The sequence below is a fragment of the Hyaena hyaena genome, unplaced genomic scaffold, assembly GCF_003009895.1.
Source record: "Hyaena hyaena isolate Hyena2069 unplaced genomic scaffold, ASM300989v1 scaffold_686, whole genome shotgun sequence".
In the NCBI taxonomy this organism is placed as follows: Eukaryota; Metazoa; Chordata; class Mammalia; order Carnivora; family Hyaenidae; genus Hyaena; species Hyaena hyaena.
This window is the reverse complement of record NW_024081319.1, coordinates 760,236-779,223: the sequence shown is the minus strand read 5'-3', so window position 1 is coordinate 779,223 and position 18,988 is coordinate 760,236. Positions and strand designations below refer to the sequence as shown.

The 18,988-nt window shown below is 39.3% G+C and overlaps 1 protein-coding gene across 2 annotated transcripts in view; it reads left to right on the top strand.

Annotated features, from left to right (window-relative positions):
* The window catches only part of FMN2 (formin 2), a 367,841-nt gene that overhangs the window by 157,451 nt on the left and 191,402 nt on the right, over positions 1-18,988 (top strand). For both annotated transcript variants that reach the window (XM_039217406.1, XM_039217407.1), the window contains one exon: positions 16,173-16,260. In XM_039217406.1, coding sequence (XP_039073337.1) covers positions 16,173-16,260 — 88 coding nt within the window. The remainder of the gene's footprint in view (positions 1-16,172; positions 16,261-18,988) is intronic.

Sequence of the window (18,988 nt, the reverse complement as noted above, 5' to 3'; positions counted from 1 at the left end):
TTTGGAGTCAGGCAGAGCTGAATGGAAATTCCAGCCTGTCCCATGTTGTGGATCTTTTCGCAGTTTCTGAAGTTGCTTTCTTCTCCTGTGTGAAGCTTTTGGAATGTTTAATTACTTCATTCAACTTGAATTTATTTAGCAAGGCCCATGGCCCTGTTCCTCTTCTTTACCTGACTGCATTCCAAGGTGCAGGAGAGAAGGGTAAACCTGAGTGAGTAAATGTGACTGATCTTTTAGGCAAGGTAGATACCGCTATTTGAGAGCACCTTTCTCAAAACAAGGAATCACATATATTTCTTAGAGTTCATCAAGTTACTTTTATGTAACACACATTTGCTGTTTTTAAAAAACATTTTTAATGTTTATCCTTGAGAGAGACAGAGCATGAGTGGGGGAGGTACAGGGAGAGAGAGGGAGACATAGAATCTGAAGCAGGCTTCAGGCTCTGAGCTGTCAGCACAGAGCCCTACATGGGGCTCAGACTCACAAACTGTAAGATCACGACCTGATCCAATGTCAGACGCTTAATTGACTGAGCCACCCAGGCGCCCCCACATTTGTTGTTTTTAATGATATGTTTTGTGTCTGTCTTCATTTCTGATATAACGATTTATAATGGTGTATGAATGGCAAAAGATAGCAGAGGGAGATATCATTATTGAGAAACAGTGGAGATCCAGGTGGCTAGTAATTTTCATTTGGTGAGAGGATATCCCACGTACTTATAGTTGGGACAACTTGGGATCTGAAACCTGGAGATGGGTGTTAGGATCTTGGACTAAATGAGAATAAAAGCAGAAACCAGGAAGCTGGTGCCAGGAGAGGTTGAAAGAGTTAACCTGTTGAGCTGAGGAACAGCATTCAGATTATATTAGAACCAGGAAACATGGCTTTTTAAACTGAAGTCTAATTTGTACATGAAGACAGCCAAGTGAGAGATGTTGACAGCCTGGGAGAGCACACGTAGGCTCTTACTGGTAACTTTACCAGATCGTATAGCTGTCAGTCTCCTTCTGAGGTTAACTCGGACTCACAGGCAGGTCTGGAAAGCAGGTAGCTCTCACCTAAGCTGTAGTTTGATACCAATGCCAAGAGATTCACCCAGGACTAAGTTAAGAAGCAGGTAAACATTGTCAGAGTAGACTATGCTTTATTTTCAAGGTTGACTTGTAGGTTCTTAATCAACGAGGGATTCAGATATCTCACCAATTAGCAAACTATACCTGCTTTGTTTCCCAGATTGTGCTGAAGCTGCCCAAGTAGACAAGATTGTCTGGTGCCAAGCAGATAGTCTGGAGATATCACTCCTGGGCATGGTCAGTGTCAATGCCTCCCTCTGGTCTGCAGTGCCTTGGAATGCTGCTGGATGCCTGTGAGGCCGGCCACCCTCCCCTGAGGCTTAACAGTAATCGGAATAGGAGAAGGTGGTGGTGTAAATAAGACTGCTGTCCTCCCTGCCTGTGTACGTGGGCTAAAAAATCCCTGATAACCTCTTGCTCTGCAAAATCCCACGTGAGCATTCTTTACTTTTGCGTGCAGACTAGTTAAGATTTAAGATGTTTGCTGTTTTCATCAAATAGTATCAGACGGTGCAGAGATGTCTCTTGGGTCCTGATTCTCGTTGCATTAAAATCTAGAGATGACCATATCTTTCCAGAGCAAGAAAACTGAATTCATATCAAAGTTAGGAGACAACCAGCAGCATATCTAAAGAATTTTTAGAGAGACAGCACTTTGTAGATTTGCTAGGGGCTGGGGATTAGTCAGTGTGTGGGTTGTTCTCTTTTAATTCTAGGGTTTACCAAACTTTATTTGGTTTATTCCTTGTGACTTTCTATTAATGCTTGTTTTTTTCTCTTGGAATAAACTCAAGTGTTTTTATAGCATTATAAAATATAACGGCTGCTTATTGGATTATGTAATTAACACCAATACCTTGTATTTGCTACATGTTTTATACTTTAAAATATTTCATGTTGCATATTTGATTACCATAAATTATTGGAATATTACATATGGGTTATTGACTGTATTCTACAGCTAGGGAAATTGAGATCCGTTGAATAAAGAACTTGTTCGAAGTTATATAGCTGCTGATTTAAGTAAGGGCATGGACCGAAATACAGATTTCTTACCTCCACATAATTCAAATTGCTGGAAATTCTGAGCCTGGAAATTATACTCTCTCAGCATCTCCCTCTATTCTTAAGCTTTTGGTGTAGTTTTGACTGTTTTACTGTTCTCTCCTATTCTCTTGTTACTTTCTTGTTATAGCGTTCTTGGATGTTTTTTACATCTGTTGTTCCTTGAGTGGGTTGCATACCACTTGATACACTGATTTGTGCTCTAATAGCTGTGTGAGAAACAGCAATTTTTACATTCTGTAATTCTGCTTTGGAATTTACCTCTACCTAATCTCTGTAGTTGGCTCTTCTTATCTTACCCTACTCAGAGAAGGATTTGCCTTATTGGATCTGGCCATTTATCCCTCTAATCTAATATCAGTTTCCAGCAGGGCCCTGCCAAACCATTTCAGAGGAAAGCAGTGCGCTCTCACTGACTAGGAATTAGGAAACAAAACCCTTGCTGTGACTCTGCGTTTAGACTGTGAGCAAGTTACTTAGTTTCTTTCTTTCGTGTGTGATTCCAATAGATTATAAGGAACTGCAACTTCAAGTCATCTGTTTGTTGGGTATTTAATGTGTAGCCCTTTAATACATCAGCTTAATTATGTCACGTGGAATCCTAGATACAATACTTACTTTTCTAAATGTTCTGAATTCACAACAAACAACATTGTGGACTGATTAAATAATCATTGAAATATAGTTTGGGTTACCTAATGTATATAGTTCACATTGGCTTTCTACTGTGTCTTAATGTGACTGAGTCAGATTAGACAAATTTTTATCTTTCAGTTCTTGACTTGAGTTTCATTGTAGAGCCACAACTATATCAGCAAGTATTTGAATACTTCTCAAGATTTGCATCACCATTAGCTGTGGAGTTTTCAAGAAAATGTATATTCCAGGGCTTTATTCTAGAGAAAAATGACATTTCAAAGTGGAAAGTAGGAACCTTTATTTCAGAAGCTACCTAGGTCTAGCTTCTTATGTCTAGCTAAGGGCAGAAACTATTTTTTTTAAGAAGCTACCTAGGTCTAGCTTCTGATGTCTAGCTAAGGACAGAAACTATTTTTTTTTAAGTTTGTTTATTTTGAGAGAGAGTGCATGCACGCGCATGAGCACAAGAGGCGGCAGAGAGAGGGGGAGAGAGAATCTCCAGCAATCTCCATGATGTCAGCACAGAGCCCAATGCAAGGCTTGAACTCATGAGCCACTAGATCATGACCTGAGCCAAAATCCAGTCAGATGCTTAAGTGACTGGGCCACCCAGGTGTCGCTGGAAACTATTTTGCAAGGTTATAGGGAGTGGGGGTGCTTCAGAGGCAAGCAAAGTGTTTTAGACGAGGCTCCGTTATTCAGCAGACATGCTTTGCCCCGCATGAATGCCCACAGTATATCCATCATCGTTGGGGGGACTGAAGTACATGATTGGACAGTTTCTGTCTAGAGGTGCTTGCATTGTAGTGAGAATTACCCCAACAACTACTTTATGGTGTGTCCATTATAGTAGTGGAATTTAGTCTTGTGGCCCTAAAGAAGAGGGTCCTAATTCAGCCCTGGTAAGGCTTGTGTGAGAGATGGGAGGAGGTTTGGAAAGGTGGCCTTGGGGAATGATCCTTGAACATCCTGCCCAGAGAGTCATCTGAGGGTGTCCTTTTGACAATGAGAACTAGAGCAGAAAAATAAGAGACCATTAAATGTCTGGTAAGAGGACTGGTGTGGTGAAAGCAGCCTTTATGGGGTGGTGATCTAAAAGCAGGACTGAGGACCTGGTGGCAGGAAGCTCCCACACTGTGTGAGGAGGTAAGAGAACTTGCACCATGGTGGTGGTGGTTGAAGAGAGGAAGGTAAGATAAGGAAACATCAGTGGATTTTGGTGGGTGACTGGACATGGAAATGCAGAGGGGAAGTGGGTCAGAGTTCTCCATACCGGTGTCAGGCTGCTGGCATCCCTCACTGACTACAGGGTTGTGCAGTAGAGCTAGTTGAACAGAGGATGATGAATTCTCCATCTTCTTGGTCTTCTGTTCATTCGCCCCGATGTTTAGTAGAGTACCTATACTCAGTGGATGCCTGAGTTAACATATTGGTTTGGCAAAAAAATAAAAAATAAAAAATATATACTGGTTTGGCTGCATCTACTGTGACCTATAAAAGATGGAGCATTCATTTCCCTTTTTACGGAAATGTCTAGGCAGGGAAGTGTTCAGGGAGGTAGAGTGGCTTGATTCCACCAGGTTGTCCAGAGATTGATTTCCAAGCTCTTTGTTGCTTTTTGTCCCTTAGGGTATGTTACGGTTGAAGAGGGCTTATTTCCATAATTCTGCCTTTAAAGCAGAATTCAAGAAGAAAATAGGAAGTAGAGCGCAAAGAGATCCTTTTTATTTTTATTTATTTATTTTTAAAAATTTCTTCAAAATCTGAACTCTCTAGTTTTATTTTTTATTTTTATTTTTATTTTTACAAATAGTTTATTGTCAAATTGGTTTCCATATAACACCCAGTGCTCATCCCCACAAGTGCCTTTTTAAAAAATATTTATTTATTTTTGAAAGAGAGAGAAAGAGAGAGACAGAGCATGAGTGGGGGAGGGACAGAGAGAGAAAGAGGCACAGAATCCGAAGCAGGCTCCAGACTCTGAGCTGTCAGCACAGAGCCTGACGTGGGCTCCAACTCACAAGCCAGGAGATCGTGCCCTGAGCAGAAGTTGGATGCTTAGCCAGCTGAGCTACTCAAGCGCCCTAAGAAATTCCTTTTTAAGGCAGGGCCGTAGTGCTCTCTATATTCTATTGTCTGTACCTTGGTCACATGGCTATATCTGTAAGTAGGCTGTGAAAAATGCTGGGTTAGCTGGCCAGCCATATAACCACTATAACACAAAAGTTCTATTGCAAAATACTCAAGAGGGTTTTGTGGCATAAATTCTTAAACAGGGGACCTGCTGCATAGGTCCTTAGTTTTGTTGAACAAATATGCTTAGAGTTTGGTCATGCTGAGTTGAAGGAGGGAAGGCCTCCAAGTGCAGGTGAAGAGGAGACAATTGAAGACATAGACTAGTAGTCAGAACTGTGAGCAATCCATGCACTATAAATATGTGAGTCCCTTCCAAAGACCATAGTTGTACTCGTTAGAGTAGAGAGAAAAGCAATAAAAACAAAACAAAACAAGAAAACAAGCAAAAAAAAAAAAAAAAAGAAGATAGCAGAGAGGACTTGCAGTGAGTGCATGCAGGTTAGATGGTAGGAAGTAGACAAAGAATCCGGGGAAATAATTGGAGAAGTAATCATCTAAACACACTGCAAAATATTGTTTCCTGAGGCAGGAAGAGGAACAGATGACATGATACTGTAGAAAGGATACAAATTTAAGGAAGACAAAAATAAAAGATGTCAGGACCAAGCCTAGAGTATGAGGGGAGAGAGCAGAAATTTCTAGAAATTTCTAGAAAAGAACAGAAATTTTGGCTTAGATTTGTAGCTAGCCAACATTAGGCTCCACTTAGAGCCTCAAATAAGATGGGCCAGTCTACAGAAGGAATTGGTAGATCACAGAAGGACATTGTTTAGAACACATTTTGTAAAGGAAAGCTTCTGTTAAAACTGTGGAAATATGTTCATGAAACTGTTCGTGTGGCTGTGTGTGAGGGAAGATATTGTGCTGAACTATTCACTAACTACTAGTTCAGTGGTGAAATTGATACTTGAAAACAGATCAGGCGAGTTCTGTAAACAGTAAAAAAAACAAAAAACAAACCTTTAATTTCTGTAAATAGCTTCATTTAGATTAGATTTTTTTTTATAATCAACAAGTAATATACACATTTGATTATCTGGAAGTCTGTATCCAGTCTAAAAGGAAAGGATTTTGAATACATGGTGTTTCAATTTTCTGGAGTCTTGTGTGGTGGAAAGAAGGATCTTCCTAAACCCACTTGGGGGCCTTATATTCTGGCATCTGGGTCATGTCATTCCCTCAAAGTATACTTTTGACTTGTTTTGCTTATACTATCTAATAGGGAACAAATCTGGCATGTGGTGATTTGTTTTTGTTTCTGTTTTTGTTTTAACTGACCTGGAAGTGAGGCTTGTTCAACAGCCAAGAACCTTTGACACAGATGCTATCTTTAGCTTCCTTTATTTTTGAACTTGATAAAAAGCAAATCTAGGTCCGAGCTAAATGGGTTTAGCAGTTTGTCTGAATTTGTTAGATCTTATTGATCAGTGCTGCCCAGCAGAAATATAATGCAAGCCATGGATACAACTTTCAGTTTTCTAGTAGCCACATTAAAAAAACATATAGAGAGGGGCACCAAGGTGGCTCAGTCAGTTAAGCATCAGACTCTTGATCTTGGCTCAGTTCTTGATCTAGGGTCCTGAGTTTAAGTCCCGCATTAGACTCCACACTGGCCATGGAGCCTGCTTAAAAATAAAAAGAATAGATAGGCAAAATGAACATTTAAAAAAAAACATATTTTCTGCATATTTCAAGTACCCAACTAACTAGTTCAATAATTCATTATTGGACAGCATGGTTCTAGAGAATTCATCAATAATTTTTTGTTCTCTGCTTATTCTAATGTTGACATGAGTGTGTTGATTGCAAGTCTACCATTAAGGAGTTCATTAAGGATTTGTCCTTAATTTTTAACTGTGAGAGTTATACTGGGCCCTAATGCCAGTACTACTGTTTAGTGAATTAATATTCCATTGCTTTGCTTTTTGACTTGGATGTCTTTTTTTAAGTTTATTTATTTATTGTGAGAGAGGAAGAGCAAGCAGGGGAGGGATGAAGAAAGAGAGGGAAAGAGAGAGAGAATCCCAAGCAGGCTCTGTGCTATCAGCATGTGGGGCTCCATCCCATGAACCATGGGATCATGACCTGAGCCAAAATCAAGAGTCAGACACTTAACCGACTGAGCTACCCAGGTGCCCCTCACCTTGGATATCTTAAAAGTAAAACAGCTATTACTTTACCAGCAACATGGGTTTATTCACTTGTGTCTAGGATGATGTGGGCAGAGGTAGCAAGGTAAAATGGTCTACATCTGGGCACCACTGAGATCCCACAGTCTCACTGAGAGTTAGGCTTCTGTCTTTACCCTGAGGTTGCAAGGGAAAGTATGGGGAATTATGAGTAGATTTTGGGTCAGAGTCTTTTGATCATTCTGGCCTTACTTTCCCAATTCCTTAGTCTAGTCAGACTGCTATAACAGAATATCATAGACTTGGTGGCTAATGAACAACAGAGATTTATTTCTCACAGTTCTGGAGGCTGGGAAGTCCAAGATCAAGGCACTCACAGATTCAGTATCTGGGTTGAATACCTCTTCCTGAGCCCTCTTGCTGATGGCCATCTTTTTGCTGTGATTTCACATGGCATGAGGGATGAAAGTCCTCTTTTATAAGGGCACGAATCCCATTTATGAGGGTTCCCTTCTTATGTCCTAATCACCACCCTGAGGCTTCACATCCAAAGGCTTCAACATGGGTTTTGGGGGACACAAACATTCAGTCTGTAGCACCTCACTACTGTCCTTTGTCCTGGGGCAGGGCTTTGCCCAGACACACCTACTGCAAGCTGTCCTAGTAGAGGACCAGTGTTTAAATCCCCAGTCCATTATGTTCTGATACTTTTGTAAAGTTCAATATATATGAATTACTACAGAAATGAAATTAGAAAAACCCCAAGAAAGACATAAAAAACTAGATTCAATAAATAAAACATCACTGCATAATATGGGCTGTAAAATTTCTAGCACTTGCTCTCAATTTCTATATGTATTTCTTTCTTACTGGGCAGGTAACACGCAGGACTTGGCAGCAACCTGTGGTCTAGATTCTGAGTAGGTAGCACTGCTTTGTATCTGCCATAATCCTCCTATCACCTCTTTATGAAGTGTTATCCTCTGTTTTCCTGATCAGGACATGAAGATTAAAGTGATTTAGTAAGATTCCCAAGGATGTGCTGGTTATGGAGCTAGAATCCTGACTCAGAGTTGCAGCTAACCCACAAGGTTCTTTGTTAGAATTAGGGAAAGGCATCCCCTCCCCTGGGCTGGCTGGCTCCTCTCCCTCGCTCTGTAGGCCTTATGGAGCACAGCCTGAACAATGTATGATCTGGTCTCATCAGACTCACCTGTGCTCTCCCTGCCTCCCTTTGCCGGGATAGAAGGGTGGGGGGGGGGGGGGGGCAGTGGGAAGGAGAGGTAAAGTGGAGGCTAAGACTTTCCTCTGTCATTTTATTGCACATTTTCACAGAATGGTAGTTGAAGTTGAGAAAGAAAACAAAAGGCAAGTTACTGAAAATGAGTAGTTTTTAGAATTTCTCATTGCAAGTTGTGCTCAACCTTAAGCTTTTGGTATACCTATCAAGTTGGTTATTGGATCCTGGGACATTCCCATTTTTAGAAATTTCCGTAGAGTCAGCCAGGTAATAGGGGTTCAAGATAACGAAGAAACATTAATGTTTAACAACCTACAGAAATGTTTGTGAGCACATCCTTGTTGTCTTTGCTGCAGCTACCATCATACTTCTGCTATAAGTTTCCAGTACTGGCTTAGTTTATAATTTAATGAAGAAATAAAAAGAAGTATAGACAGTGGAAATAGACCAAGGATATCTGCAGATACAGTCATCATTCCAGCCAAAAGTTAATTAATAATAATTTAAAACACATTTCTAGTTATGCAGCTTAATTATATTAACTGTACTAGGATTCTGAAGGTTTGGGGCTTTGTTGACTTCCCAAGACCTACTATTGCACCTGGTCAGAGCAGACATGTCATTGATCATTTAGAATGCCAAGGAAAAGATTTAATGGAGAAGTCATTTGGAGCCACTGGAAAAAGGTCTAGATTTCCTAGGAAATTGCATGAGAGGAAGGAGAGATTTTTAATTCTCCTGTAGCCTTAAACTGAGTAACAAAAAGTTGACAAATATTTTATTTATTGAATTTATTTTTGAGACAGAGAGAGACATAGCATGGTTAGGGTGGGGCAGAGAGAAGGAGACATAGAATCTGAAACAGGCTTCAGGCTCTGAGCTGTCAGCACAGAGCCCAACATGAGGCTTGAACCCCAGGAACGTGAGGTCATGACCTGAGCCGAAGTCGGACACTTAACTGACTGAGACACCCAGGTGTCCCCAAATATTTTATTTTAAAGAATCTATCTATCTATCTATCTATCTATCTATCTATCTATCTATCATCTACCTATTAAATTTATTTATTTTGAGAGAGAGACAGAGAGTGAACAGGGGAGGGATGGAGAGAGAGAATCCAAGCAAGCTCTGCATTATCAGCACGGAGCCCAATCTAGGGCTTCAACTCAACAAGATCGTGACCTGAGCTGAAACCAAGAGTGGCACACTGAACTGACTGAGCCCCCCAGGTTCCCTGAGAAACCACTTAAAACACTTTCCTAAGTGGGTGCCTGGGAGACCCAGTCAGTTGAACATCCGATGCTTGGTTTGGGCTCAGGTTATGATCTCACAGTGTAATGGATTCAAGCCCCACGTCAGGCTCTTTGCAAGTAGTGTGGAGCCTGCTTGGGATTCTCTATCTCCCTGTCTCTGCTGTCTCTGCCCCTCCCCTGCTCACTCTGTCTCTATCTCTCAAAATAAATAAACTTTAAAAAATAATAAAATAGGGGCGCCTGGGTGGCTTAGTCGGTTAAGCGTCCGACTTTCACTTAGGTCATGATCTCGCGGTTCGTGGGTTCGAGCCCCGCGTCGGGCTCTGTGCTGCCTGCCGGCTCGGAGCCTGGAACCTGTTTCAGTCTGTGACTCCCTCTCTCTCTGACCCTCCCCTGCTCACGCTGTCTCTCTCTCTCTCCTAGAAATAAATAAAACATTAAAAAAAAATTAAAAAAAATAAAATAAAATAATTTCCTAAGTGTTTAAACTTTTGTATTAACTTTAAACTATTATAATGACCACACTCTTTGCTAGGTTTATTCCTAAGAACATCAAGTCCATTATGCTGAATTTCCACTACAACTTTATGAAGTTGATGGTTAATTTTTTAGATGAGGGAACTGAGACTTTAGGATGTTGGAGTAGCTTTTTCAGAAAGCCCTTCTTAGAACTAGGAATCAGAATCTGCATTTTAAAAAATATCCTAGGTAATTAATGTACGTATTGAAGTTTGAGAATTACTGCATTGTTTTCCAGAGGCCCATGTTCATAGTCCCTCTTCAGGGTAATCTAAGATAAAAAACTTGTTAAAGAATATTAGCTATGGGGCACCTGGGTGCTTCAGCCCGTTGAGTGTCCGTCTCTGGGTTTCGGCTCAGGTCATGATCCCAGGGTTTTGGGGTTGAGCCTTGTTTTGGGTTCCATGCCTAGTGTAGAGTCTGCTGAAGTTTCTGTCTCTCTCCCTCCACCCCTCTCCTCTGCTCATGTGCACTCTCTTTCCCAAAAAAACAAAAACAAAAAAACACCACGAAGAATATTAACTGAATCTGATGTGAATTTAGATAGATTCAAAATAGTTATTTTCTGGTTATATGTTCTAATTTTGTAGGTCTAAACCTATTAATTCGTCATCTTCCATCTTTCAGCTTAGATTTCTGAGACCATCTTCTAAGAGTTCACTGTCCTCTCCAGTGCACCTGTGGTCACTGGATTCTAAGAACGTTCTAGTTTGACAGCTTCAGGTTCTTGTTATCCAGGTTGATTTTTTTTTTTTTTTTTAAAGGATACATAACAACTATGGTTTGTAACAAAAAGCTTGAGTCATCCTAGGGGACTGTAGAGGCCATCCTTTTAGACATGTTTTCTCCTGTGTGTATGCCTTCTAGAATATGATAGATAATTATTATTCCTACCTGTAATATTAGACATTTAAGTGTAAAATACAGTTTGTAATAAGTTCATTTGAATTATAGCAGAAAGCAAGCGCACAGTCTATATGATATTTTATTTTATTTTTTTAAAATATTTTTATTTATTTCTAGGAGAGAGAGAGAGAGAGAGAGAGAGAGTGACAGCGTGAGCAGGGTAGGCTCAGAGAGAGAGGGAGATACAGACTCTGAAATAGGCTCCAGGCTCTGAGCTGGCAGTCAGCACAGAGCCTGACGCGGGGCTCGAACCCATGAACCGCGAGATCACGACCTAAGCGAAAGTCGGACGCTTAGCTGACTAAGCCACCCAGGTGCCCCTATTTATTTTATTTTTTAATTGAAGGATAGTTGACACATAGTGTTATATTAATTTCGGGTGTACACCATAGTGATTCAACATCTTTGTGTTATACTATGCTCACCACAAGCAGAACTGCCATCTGTCTCTGTACGTCACTCTTATAGTATCACTGACTATATTCTTTATTCTATACCTTTATTTTCATGGTTTATTCATGCCACAACAGGAAGCCTGTATTTCCCACTTCTCTTCATGCATTTAGCCCAACCTCCCACCTTCTTTTTCTCTGAGAATCAATAGTTTGTTCCCTGTTTATGAGTCTATTTCTACTTGTTTTCTTTTTTAGATTCCATATGTAAGTGAGATTATATGGTTTTTGTCTTTCTCTAACTTATTTCACTTAGCTTAATCCCCTGTAGTTCCATCCATGTTGTCAAAAATGGCAAGAGCCCATTCTTTTTAATGGCTAAGTAATATTCCATTGAATGTAGCCACCGCATCTTCTTTATCTGTTCATCTATTGGGGGACACTTGGATTGCTTCCTTATCTTGGCTATTGTAAGTGATGCTGTAAAACACACTGGGGTGCATACGTCTCTTCAAATTGGTGTTTTAATTTCCTTTGGGTAAATACCCAGTAGTGGAATTACTAGATCGTATGGTATTTCTATCTTTAATTTTTTGACTAAGCCTTGTATTGTTTTCCACATTTGGCTGTATCAATTTACATTTCCACCAACAGTGTATATGGGTTCTTTTTTCCTCATATCCTCATCAGCACTTGTTATTTCTTGGCCTTTTGATACTAGTCATTCTGACAGGTATGAGGTGATATCTCATTGTGGTTTTGATTTGCATCTCTTTGATGATTAGTGATGTTGAGCATCTTTTCGAGTATCCCTTGACTATCTGGATGTCCTCTCTGGAAAAATATCTATTCAGGTTTTCTGCCCATTTCTTTTTTTTCTTAAAATTTGTTTTTAACGTTTATTCATTTTTCAGAGACAAAGAGAGACAGAGCATGAGTGGGGAAGGGGTAGAGAGAGGGAGAAACAGAATCTGAAGTGGGCTCCAGGCTCCACACTGTCAGCACAGAGCCGAACACGGGGCTCAAACTCATGAACTGTGAGATCGTGAACTGAGCCAGAGTCGGGCGCTTAACCAACTGAGCCACTCCGGCCCCTCTGCCTCATTTCTTAATTGGATGATGATGATGATGATGATGATGATGACTGATGTTGAGTTATATAAGTTTTTTATATATTTTGGATATTAGCCCCTTATTGGATATAACATTTGGCAATTTCTTCTACAATTCAGTACATTGTCTTTTCATTTTATTGATGATTTCCTTTATATGCAAAAGCTTTTTATTTTGGTGCAGTTCCAATAGTTTATTTTTGTTTACCAGAGGAGACATTTCTAGAAAAATGTTGCTAAGGCCCATGTCAAAGAGATTACTGCCTATGTTGTTTCTCTAGGAGTTTTACGGTTTCAGGTTTCACATGTAGGTCTTTGATCTACTTTGAATTTAGTTTGTGTATGGTGTAAGAAAGTTGTCCAGCTTCATTCTTTTGCACGTAGCTGTCCAGTTTTCCTGGCACCATTTATTGAAGAGACTATCTTTCCCCATTGTCTATTCTTGCCTCCTTTGTTGTAGATTAATTGACTATATAATTGTGGGTTTATTTCTGGGTTTTCTGTTTTGTTCCACTGATCTTTGTGTCTGTTTTAGTATCAGTACTACACTGTTTTGGCTATTATAGTTTTGTTGTATGTCTTGAAATCTGGGATTGTAATACTACCAGTTTTGTTCCTCTTTTTCAAGATTGCTTTGGCTACTCAGGGTCTTTTGTAGTTCCATACTAATTTTAGGATTATTCTAGTTCTGTGAAAAATTCTATTGGTATTTTGATAGAGATTGCATTGAATCTGTAGATTCCTTTAGGTATGGACATTTTAACAATATTAATTCTTCCAGTCTTTACTCTGAAAACTATAAAAATTTAGTGAAAGAAATGAAAGATGACACAAATTAATAGAAAGATTTTCTTTGCTCATGCACTGGACATCTGTATGACTTTTTAAAAAACTAAACTGTAGGAGCACCTGGGTGGCTCAGTCAGTTAAGCCTCTGACTTTGGCTCAGGTCATGATCTTGCAGTCTGTGAGTTCGAGCCTTTTTGTTGGGCCCTGGGCTGACAGCTCAGAGCCTGGAGCCTCCGTCAGATTTGGTGTCTCCCTCTCTCTATACAACTCCTTCGCTCATGCTCTGTGTCTCTCTGTCTCTCAAGAGTAAATAAACATTAAAAAATTTAGTAAAAAAAGACTAACATGTAAACATGAGCCACTCGTTTAAAAAGCAAGGGAGTGACATGCAAATATCAGAATTCTTAGAGCTGGTACTTGGAAATCAGTTTGAAGAAAGGACAGGAAGCAGCGAGGGTCATCAGTGATTCTAGAACTACTTAAAAGATTTTCTGAAGTGCGTATTGATGAAAATCTGATCCCCACGTTCTCTGGTTAGTAGGTTTGTGATAGGGCCCAAGTGTGGGCGTTTTTAATAAGTTCCCAGGTGATGGGCATGCCTGCTGGTCCAGGAAGCACACTTTGAGAATGACTGTACTACATTTGGGAGGCTACTTCAAAATATTTGCATTGATTTATGTAAGATATAACATAGAAATAAATGCTGACAATAGAGCTGAAGAGGAAGGGTGGGTTCCAAAGATATGAAGGAGTTATGATTGACAAGACTTGTTAAGAGACCAGAGTATACAGATGAAGTAGAGTTACGAGTCTAGATTGATTTCTAGATTTTTCTAACTTTAGTAGTTGGATGGAAAATGGTAGTGCCTTTAATCTCAACATATGGAATAAAAAAGAAGAAGGTAGATAGGTTTTGGGGTGGAATGAATGGTGAGTTTGGTTTTAAACACATTTAGTGGAAATTTATGTGCAGATATCTGTTAGGAAAGTGGGATACTGTAAAACTGGAGATACAGTTACAAGAATGAATTTTTAAGTGTGGGCAGGTACGTCCATAGAAGAGAAATCATAGGTATAAAGTGAACAGAACAAAGTGCTAAGAACAGAACTGTGAAGTATGCCACTGTTTAAGGTGAAATGAGAATAATTCACCTTGAAAAGGTCTGAGAAGGGCTGGCAGGGACCATGGAGTGGTTCCTATGAGGGTGTAATCAGCCTGTCTGCCCTGCCATGAGGTCAACTGACATATGGATTCAAATGCATTTAATTTTGTCAGAGTATCATAGATGGGACCCACATTGCGTTTACCTGAAGTTAGAAAGTGTTTTTGAGAACAGAATACATGCCTTTTGTTTCTCTGATACTAAGTTTCTGTTTACTTCTGAAGAAGATAACACTATTGATGGAAATTCTTGGGGTATGAATGGATTCATACTCAAGTTCTAAGCTAATATTTTAGCTGAAATTTAATAAAATGTTTAAAGAAGAAATTAAGAATCAAAATTATTAGGGATGCCTGGGTGGCTCAGTCGGTTGAGCGCCTGACCTTGGCTCAGGTCATGATCTCACAGTTCGTGAGTTTGAGCCCCTTGTTGGGCTCTGGGCTAACAGCTCAGAGCCTGGAGCCTGCTTCAGATTCTGGGTCTCCCTCTTTTGCTGCCCCTCTCCCACTCTCATACTCTCTCTCTCGCTCTCAAAAATAAATACAAATTTAAATAAAGAATAAAAAATATGTGTGTTTATAGACACACACATACATATATATTCTTTTCAGGAAGCACGGTCTCTTACGGGGTATTATTCCTTTCTATAGGAAGCTTGCAGGAATGAGGTTTTTGTGGTTGGTCCTTCTGAAAGTGTTTTGTTTTATTCTTTATCCCCATCCTTGCTGGGAAACCAAGAATGCTATTATTGCTATTAAGAATATTGTTTTACTTTGTGACTCTGTGTGACAGCTGGGCATAATTATTTTATTAGTTTACTGATCGGCCCAACTTAAACCAAAAAGAAAGACAAGGTCAGCAAATGTGATAGCCGTTAGGGCAGCTGTCACTTCTGGTAATCTGAGCATAACCTTTTTTTCCCTTTTCCTCTAGTGTTTTTATAAGCAGATTTATAACAAAACCATGAGAATAAGTAGTAATTGCTCCCCTCCACAAGATTGGGACCTGGGATAATGGTTTTATAAGCAGGGTTTATCAGTGGCATATTAGTGTCTGGAAAACATAGTTTAAATATGTATGTCCAATAACAACATGCCCACCTTTATTTTAGGAAAACTTCTTGTGAGGTGTGCAGATTGATGGACTCCTTAGGACTCCCTAGAAAGCGAGATTAGAGATTGAGCAGACATAGCCCTTTGGATTTGTTGCTCGTATTCTTCTATTAATTAGTTGGAAGGTTCCCCACAAAATGTGGGCCAAATGCAGAACATGAGGGACTGCCAGAGAGCAGTGAGTTTTGTAAAGGACGAGAATCAAGCACATTTTCTATTTTGGGCTCAAATTGGATCTAATGGATTTTCTGTACATAGACTTTATCCTTCACTTGTTGACCGGCGTTTCAAGGCCTGGCAGTACAGAAGGAACATTTTTAAACTCTCAGGCTGCAGATTATCAAATGTGTAATTGTTACTTTACAGAGATGAAGCTCATATCCTAGAGTATTAGAAATTTTACTTGTTGGCAGATCAGGTTCTTAAAAGGCTAGTAAAGAGCATGCTATTGAGGCTTAAGGGCCAAGATGATAGATTTGAAGGTGTAAGTCATAAAACACAAAAGGTCAAATCAGTTTTGAATATTTTAAGTAATGACTTTATGTTATGTGCTCTTCATTTAGGATTAAAATAACATGTAATAAAGCATATCATTGGGAGTTCAAATTACATTTTCCCCTTTTCCTTTCTTTGAGCAGGTGGTCAAGTTATTAAGCAACAAAAGGTCACAAGCAGTTGGAATATTAATGTCTAGCCTTCATTTAGATATGAAAGATATACAACATGGTAAGTATAAAAATAAAATTCAGCTTTTTAATACCTGATTTTGGTCAGAAGGATGTGATGTTTGGTGGTAAGGTTATTTCGAGTATTTAGAGTTGTATGGGGATTAGTATATGTGCTACCGATCTTTCTTCCATGATTGTTTCTGGAAGGGCTGCTCATAACTTGGCTTTTGTGTTGTGTCTGTATCTTGCTAAAGGCCTAATTCTCATGTGACATTTCAGTTTGCATTAATAAAATTTAATTTTTGATTCATCATAAATATTGGTCCCACTGTACCCTGTAACTAGACTGTATCTGACGTATTTACTTCTGGATGCCATTCTCAAAGATGACTGATAAACAGGACTAAGAGTGAGGTAGATCTCAACCATTGAAAATAGCTGGAGATAGTGTACCGGAGAGAGAAATCTATTGCGACTTGAATCTCAAGTGTTTGATGAGGTAGCATAAATTTTCTAGAAGATTGGCTTCAACCAGTGTCGGAGTCCCATGGATGCTTGTTTTGATTGTTGTTGTTTTCAGAATGTTTTTTATGATTAGAGATGTCAGACAGTAGACTGGATTGCCATGTATAGTAATTAAAACTGAAAAGTATTCAAGAGGCTGAATGATCATTTGTCACAGATGTCTATAAAGCGTTGGATGGGCGAGGGGGCATGTTCTCTTAGTCCTCTGAGATATGATGAGATGCTGAGAGAATTGCTAAAGCAAATTTATTATATATAACTTTTTAGAGTGGAAAGCTGTCCCTCTTCTTTGAATTATTTGGGATGACTGTACGTAACCCCCTGGGATTTTCTGTGCATAGTTATTATTTTTTCTAATAACCATCAAAGACAGTTTCAAATGATTCTCGCCCACTTATATTATTGTTAGTGATCCAGACACATGGAAGCAGTAATATCATGACCTTTTATTATTTCTTTTATGTTGTTGTTTTAATTTATATCTCTACCCAGGCTTATAAAATATTTTCTGTGTTTGGAGTTGGGGTGATTTTAATATTTTTTAACTGGCTTTAGTGCCAATATTTTAAATATTTGAATCCTCCCCTATAATGAACAGACATTCCTATGCCATATCTTCCTATCACATTTACACTGTGAGGTGTTGCCCAAGGTGAATAAAGGAATTAAATTTATATTCAGAATGACCCCTAAGCTGTCCAGAGCCTTAAAATAGATTTAATGCAGACTGAATTATCCAGTGGCATGCCAGTTTACCTTGTAAAGGAATATATGGTTTCAAGTAGAACACAGACTTTATAAATCATGAAAACATTTAACTGGCTTTCTAGCTTACCCCTTTATGAATGTGGATTCTATTTGTTAGCCTTAAAATATTTTGTGGAATAATTCATAAATAGCACAAGCCTGGTATGCCCTGTCAATTGATGAGTAACTCTTAATCATAATTTAAGTTTTTATTGAACTGTTTTGATGGTGAGGAGACTTCCTCAAACTGAAGCATTGGGGGTAGTAGTCATGGAACAAGACGCCAAGGCTGGCGCCGAGAAGTACTTGGCGTTTCTAAAGCTGGCAGATGTAGCCCAGTTAAGTCATAGAATGAAATCTGAAAATAATGATATGGTCCTTTCCTTCAGTCAAATATTCAACCCGGGTTGAGTTAATAATGAGAACCTTATGAACAAAGGAGTCCGCCTAACATCTGTGTCTGCGGTAAAGCCAGTGAGAGTTCATTGAAAATTTGCTAGCTTAACATGCAACGCTAACAATAACATGGCATGAACGTCAGTCGTTGAAGGGTCACACAGAATTATGCATAAACTTTATCCTATTAGGATGTGAAATGATTGCTTGAGTCACTTTGAAACCCTGCACATGGATTTCTAAAAAAACAGCCGCCTTAAAATTCAAGTCTGAAGAAGCAAGTGGTGTGCCTTCCAGTGAATAAAGTCCTATTCTGTCTCAGTGTGCTGTCTGGAACCGTGATTTACATGTGTGAATCACTTGTGGCCTCTAGAACAAACTTGACTTCTATCAGGATATGCCTCCACTGAGAAATCCACGGATGCATAAACATCATTGATTTTGGTTGTAGAAGCAGCCACAGAATTTATTTAGACCTCCAGTGTCATCTTATAGAAGAGCAAACTAAGATCTTTTGGTGGTCAGGGTTCTTTTTCAAGGTCACAAAGCATGTTAATGGGACAGACTGAACTTGCACCCAGCCTTCTTCACTCATGGGTCCTGTTCTTTTCATTCATACGAGCTGCTTCTTCAAGATTGTGCTTTTTCTACAAGCAGCATCAATATCTTGAAAACAAAGTAGATGTAATACTGTAATAAACAGCAGGAATTATTTTCTTTTTCTCTTCTCCCTTACCAAAACTCTAGGAAAGGTTAGAGTTGAGCTTACTTTGTAATGCTTCTTTTTCTAAAGTGTAAGGGTAAGCAGTGTGGAAGGTTTGGATTAGAGGTGCCCAAAATCTAATCCTGGTCTTCCACCGCATCCACTGAGCACCACATCCTGCTCAGACTCAAAGGGAAGTCAAGGTAGGTTTTTTTCTACAATGACACATGGAGAGTCCTCAGTGTTAAATAGAGTTAAAAAGTAGAGAAGAGCGAAGGGATCTGTTTCTTCTTTCTTTCTTTCTTTCTTTCTTTCTTTCTTTCTTTCTTTCTTTCTTTCTTTCTTTCTTTCCTTCCTTCCTTCCTCCCTCCCTCCCTCCCTCCCTCTCTTTCTTTCTTTCTTTCTTTCTTTCTTT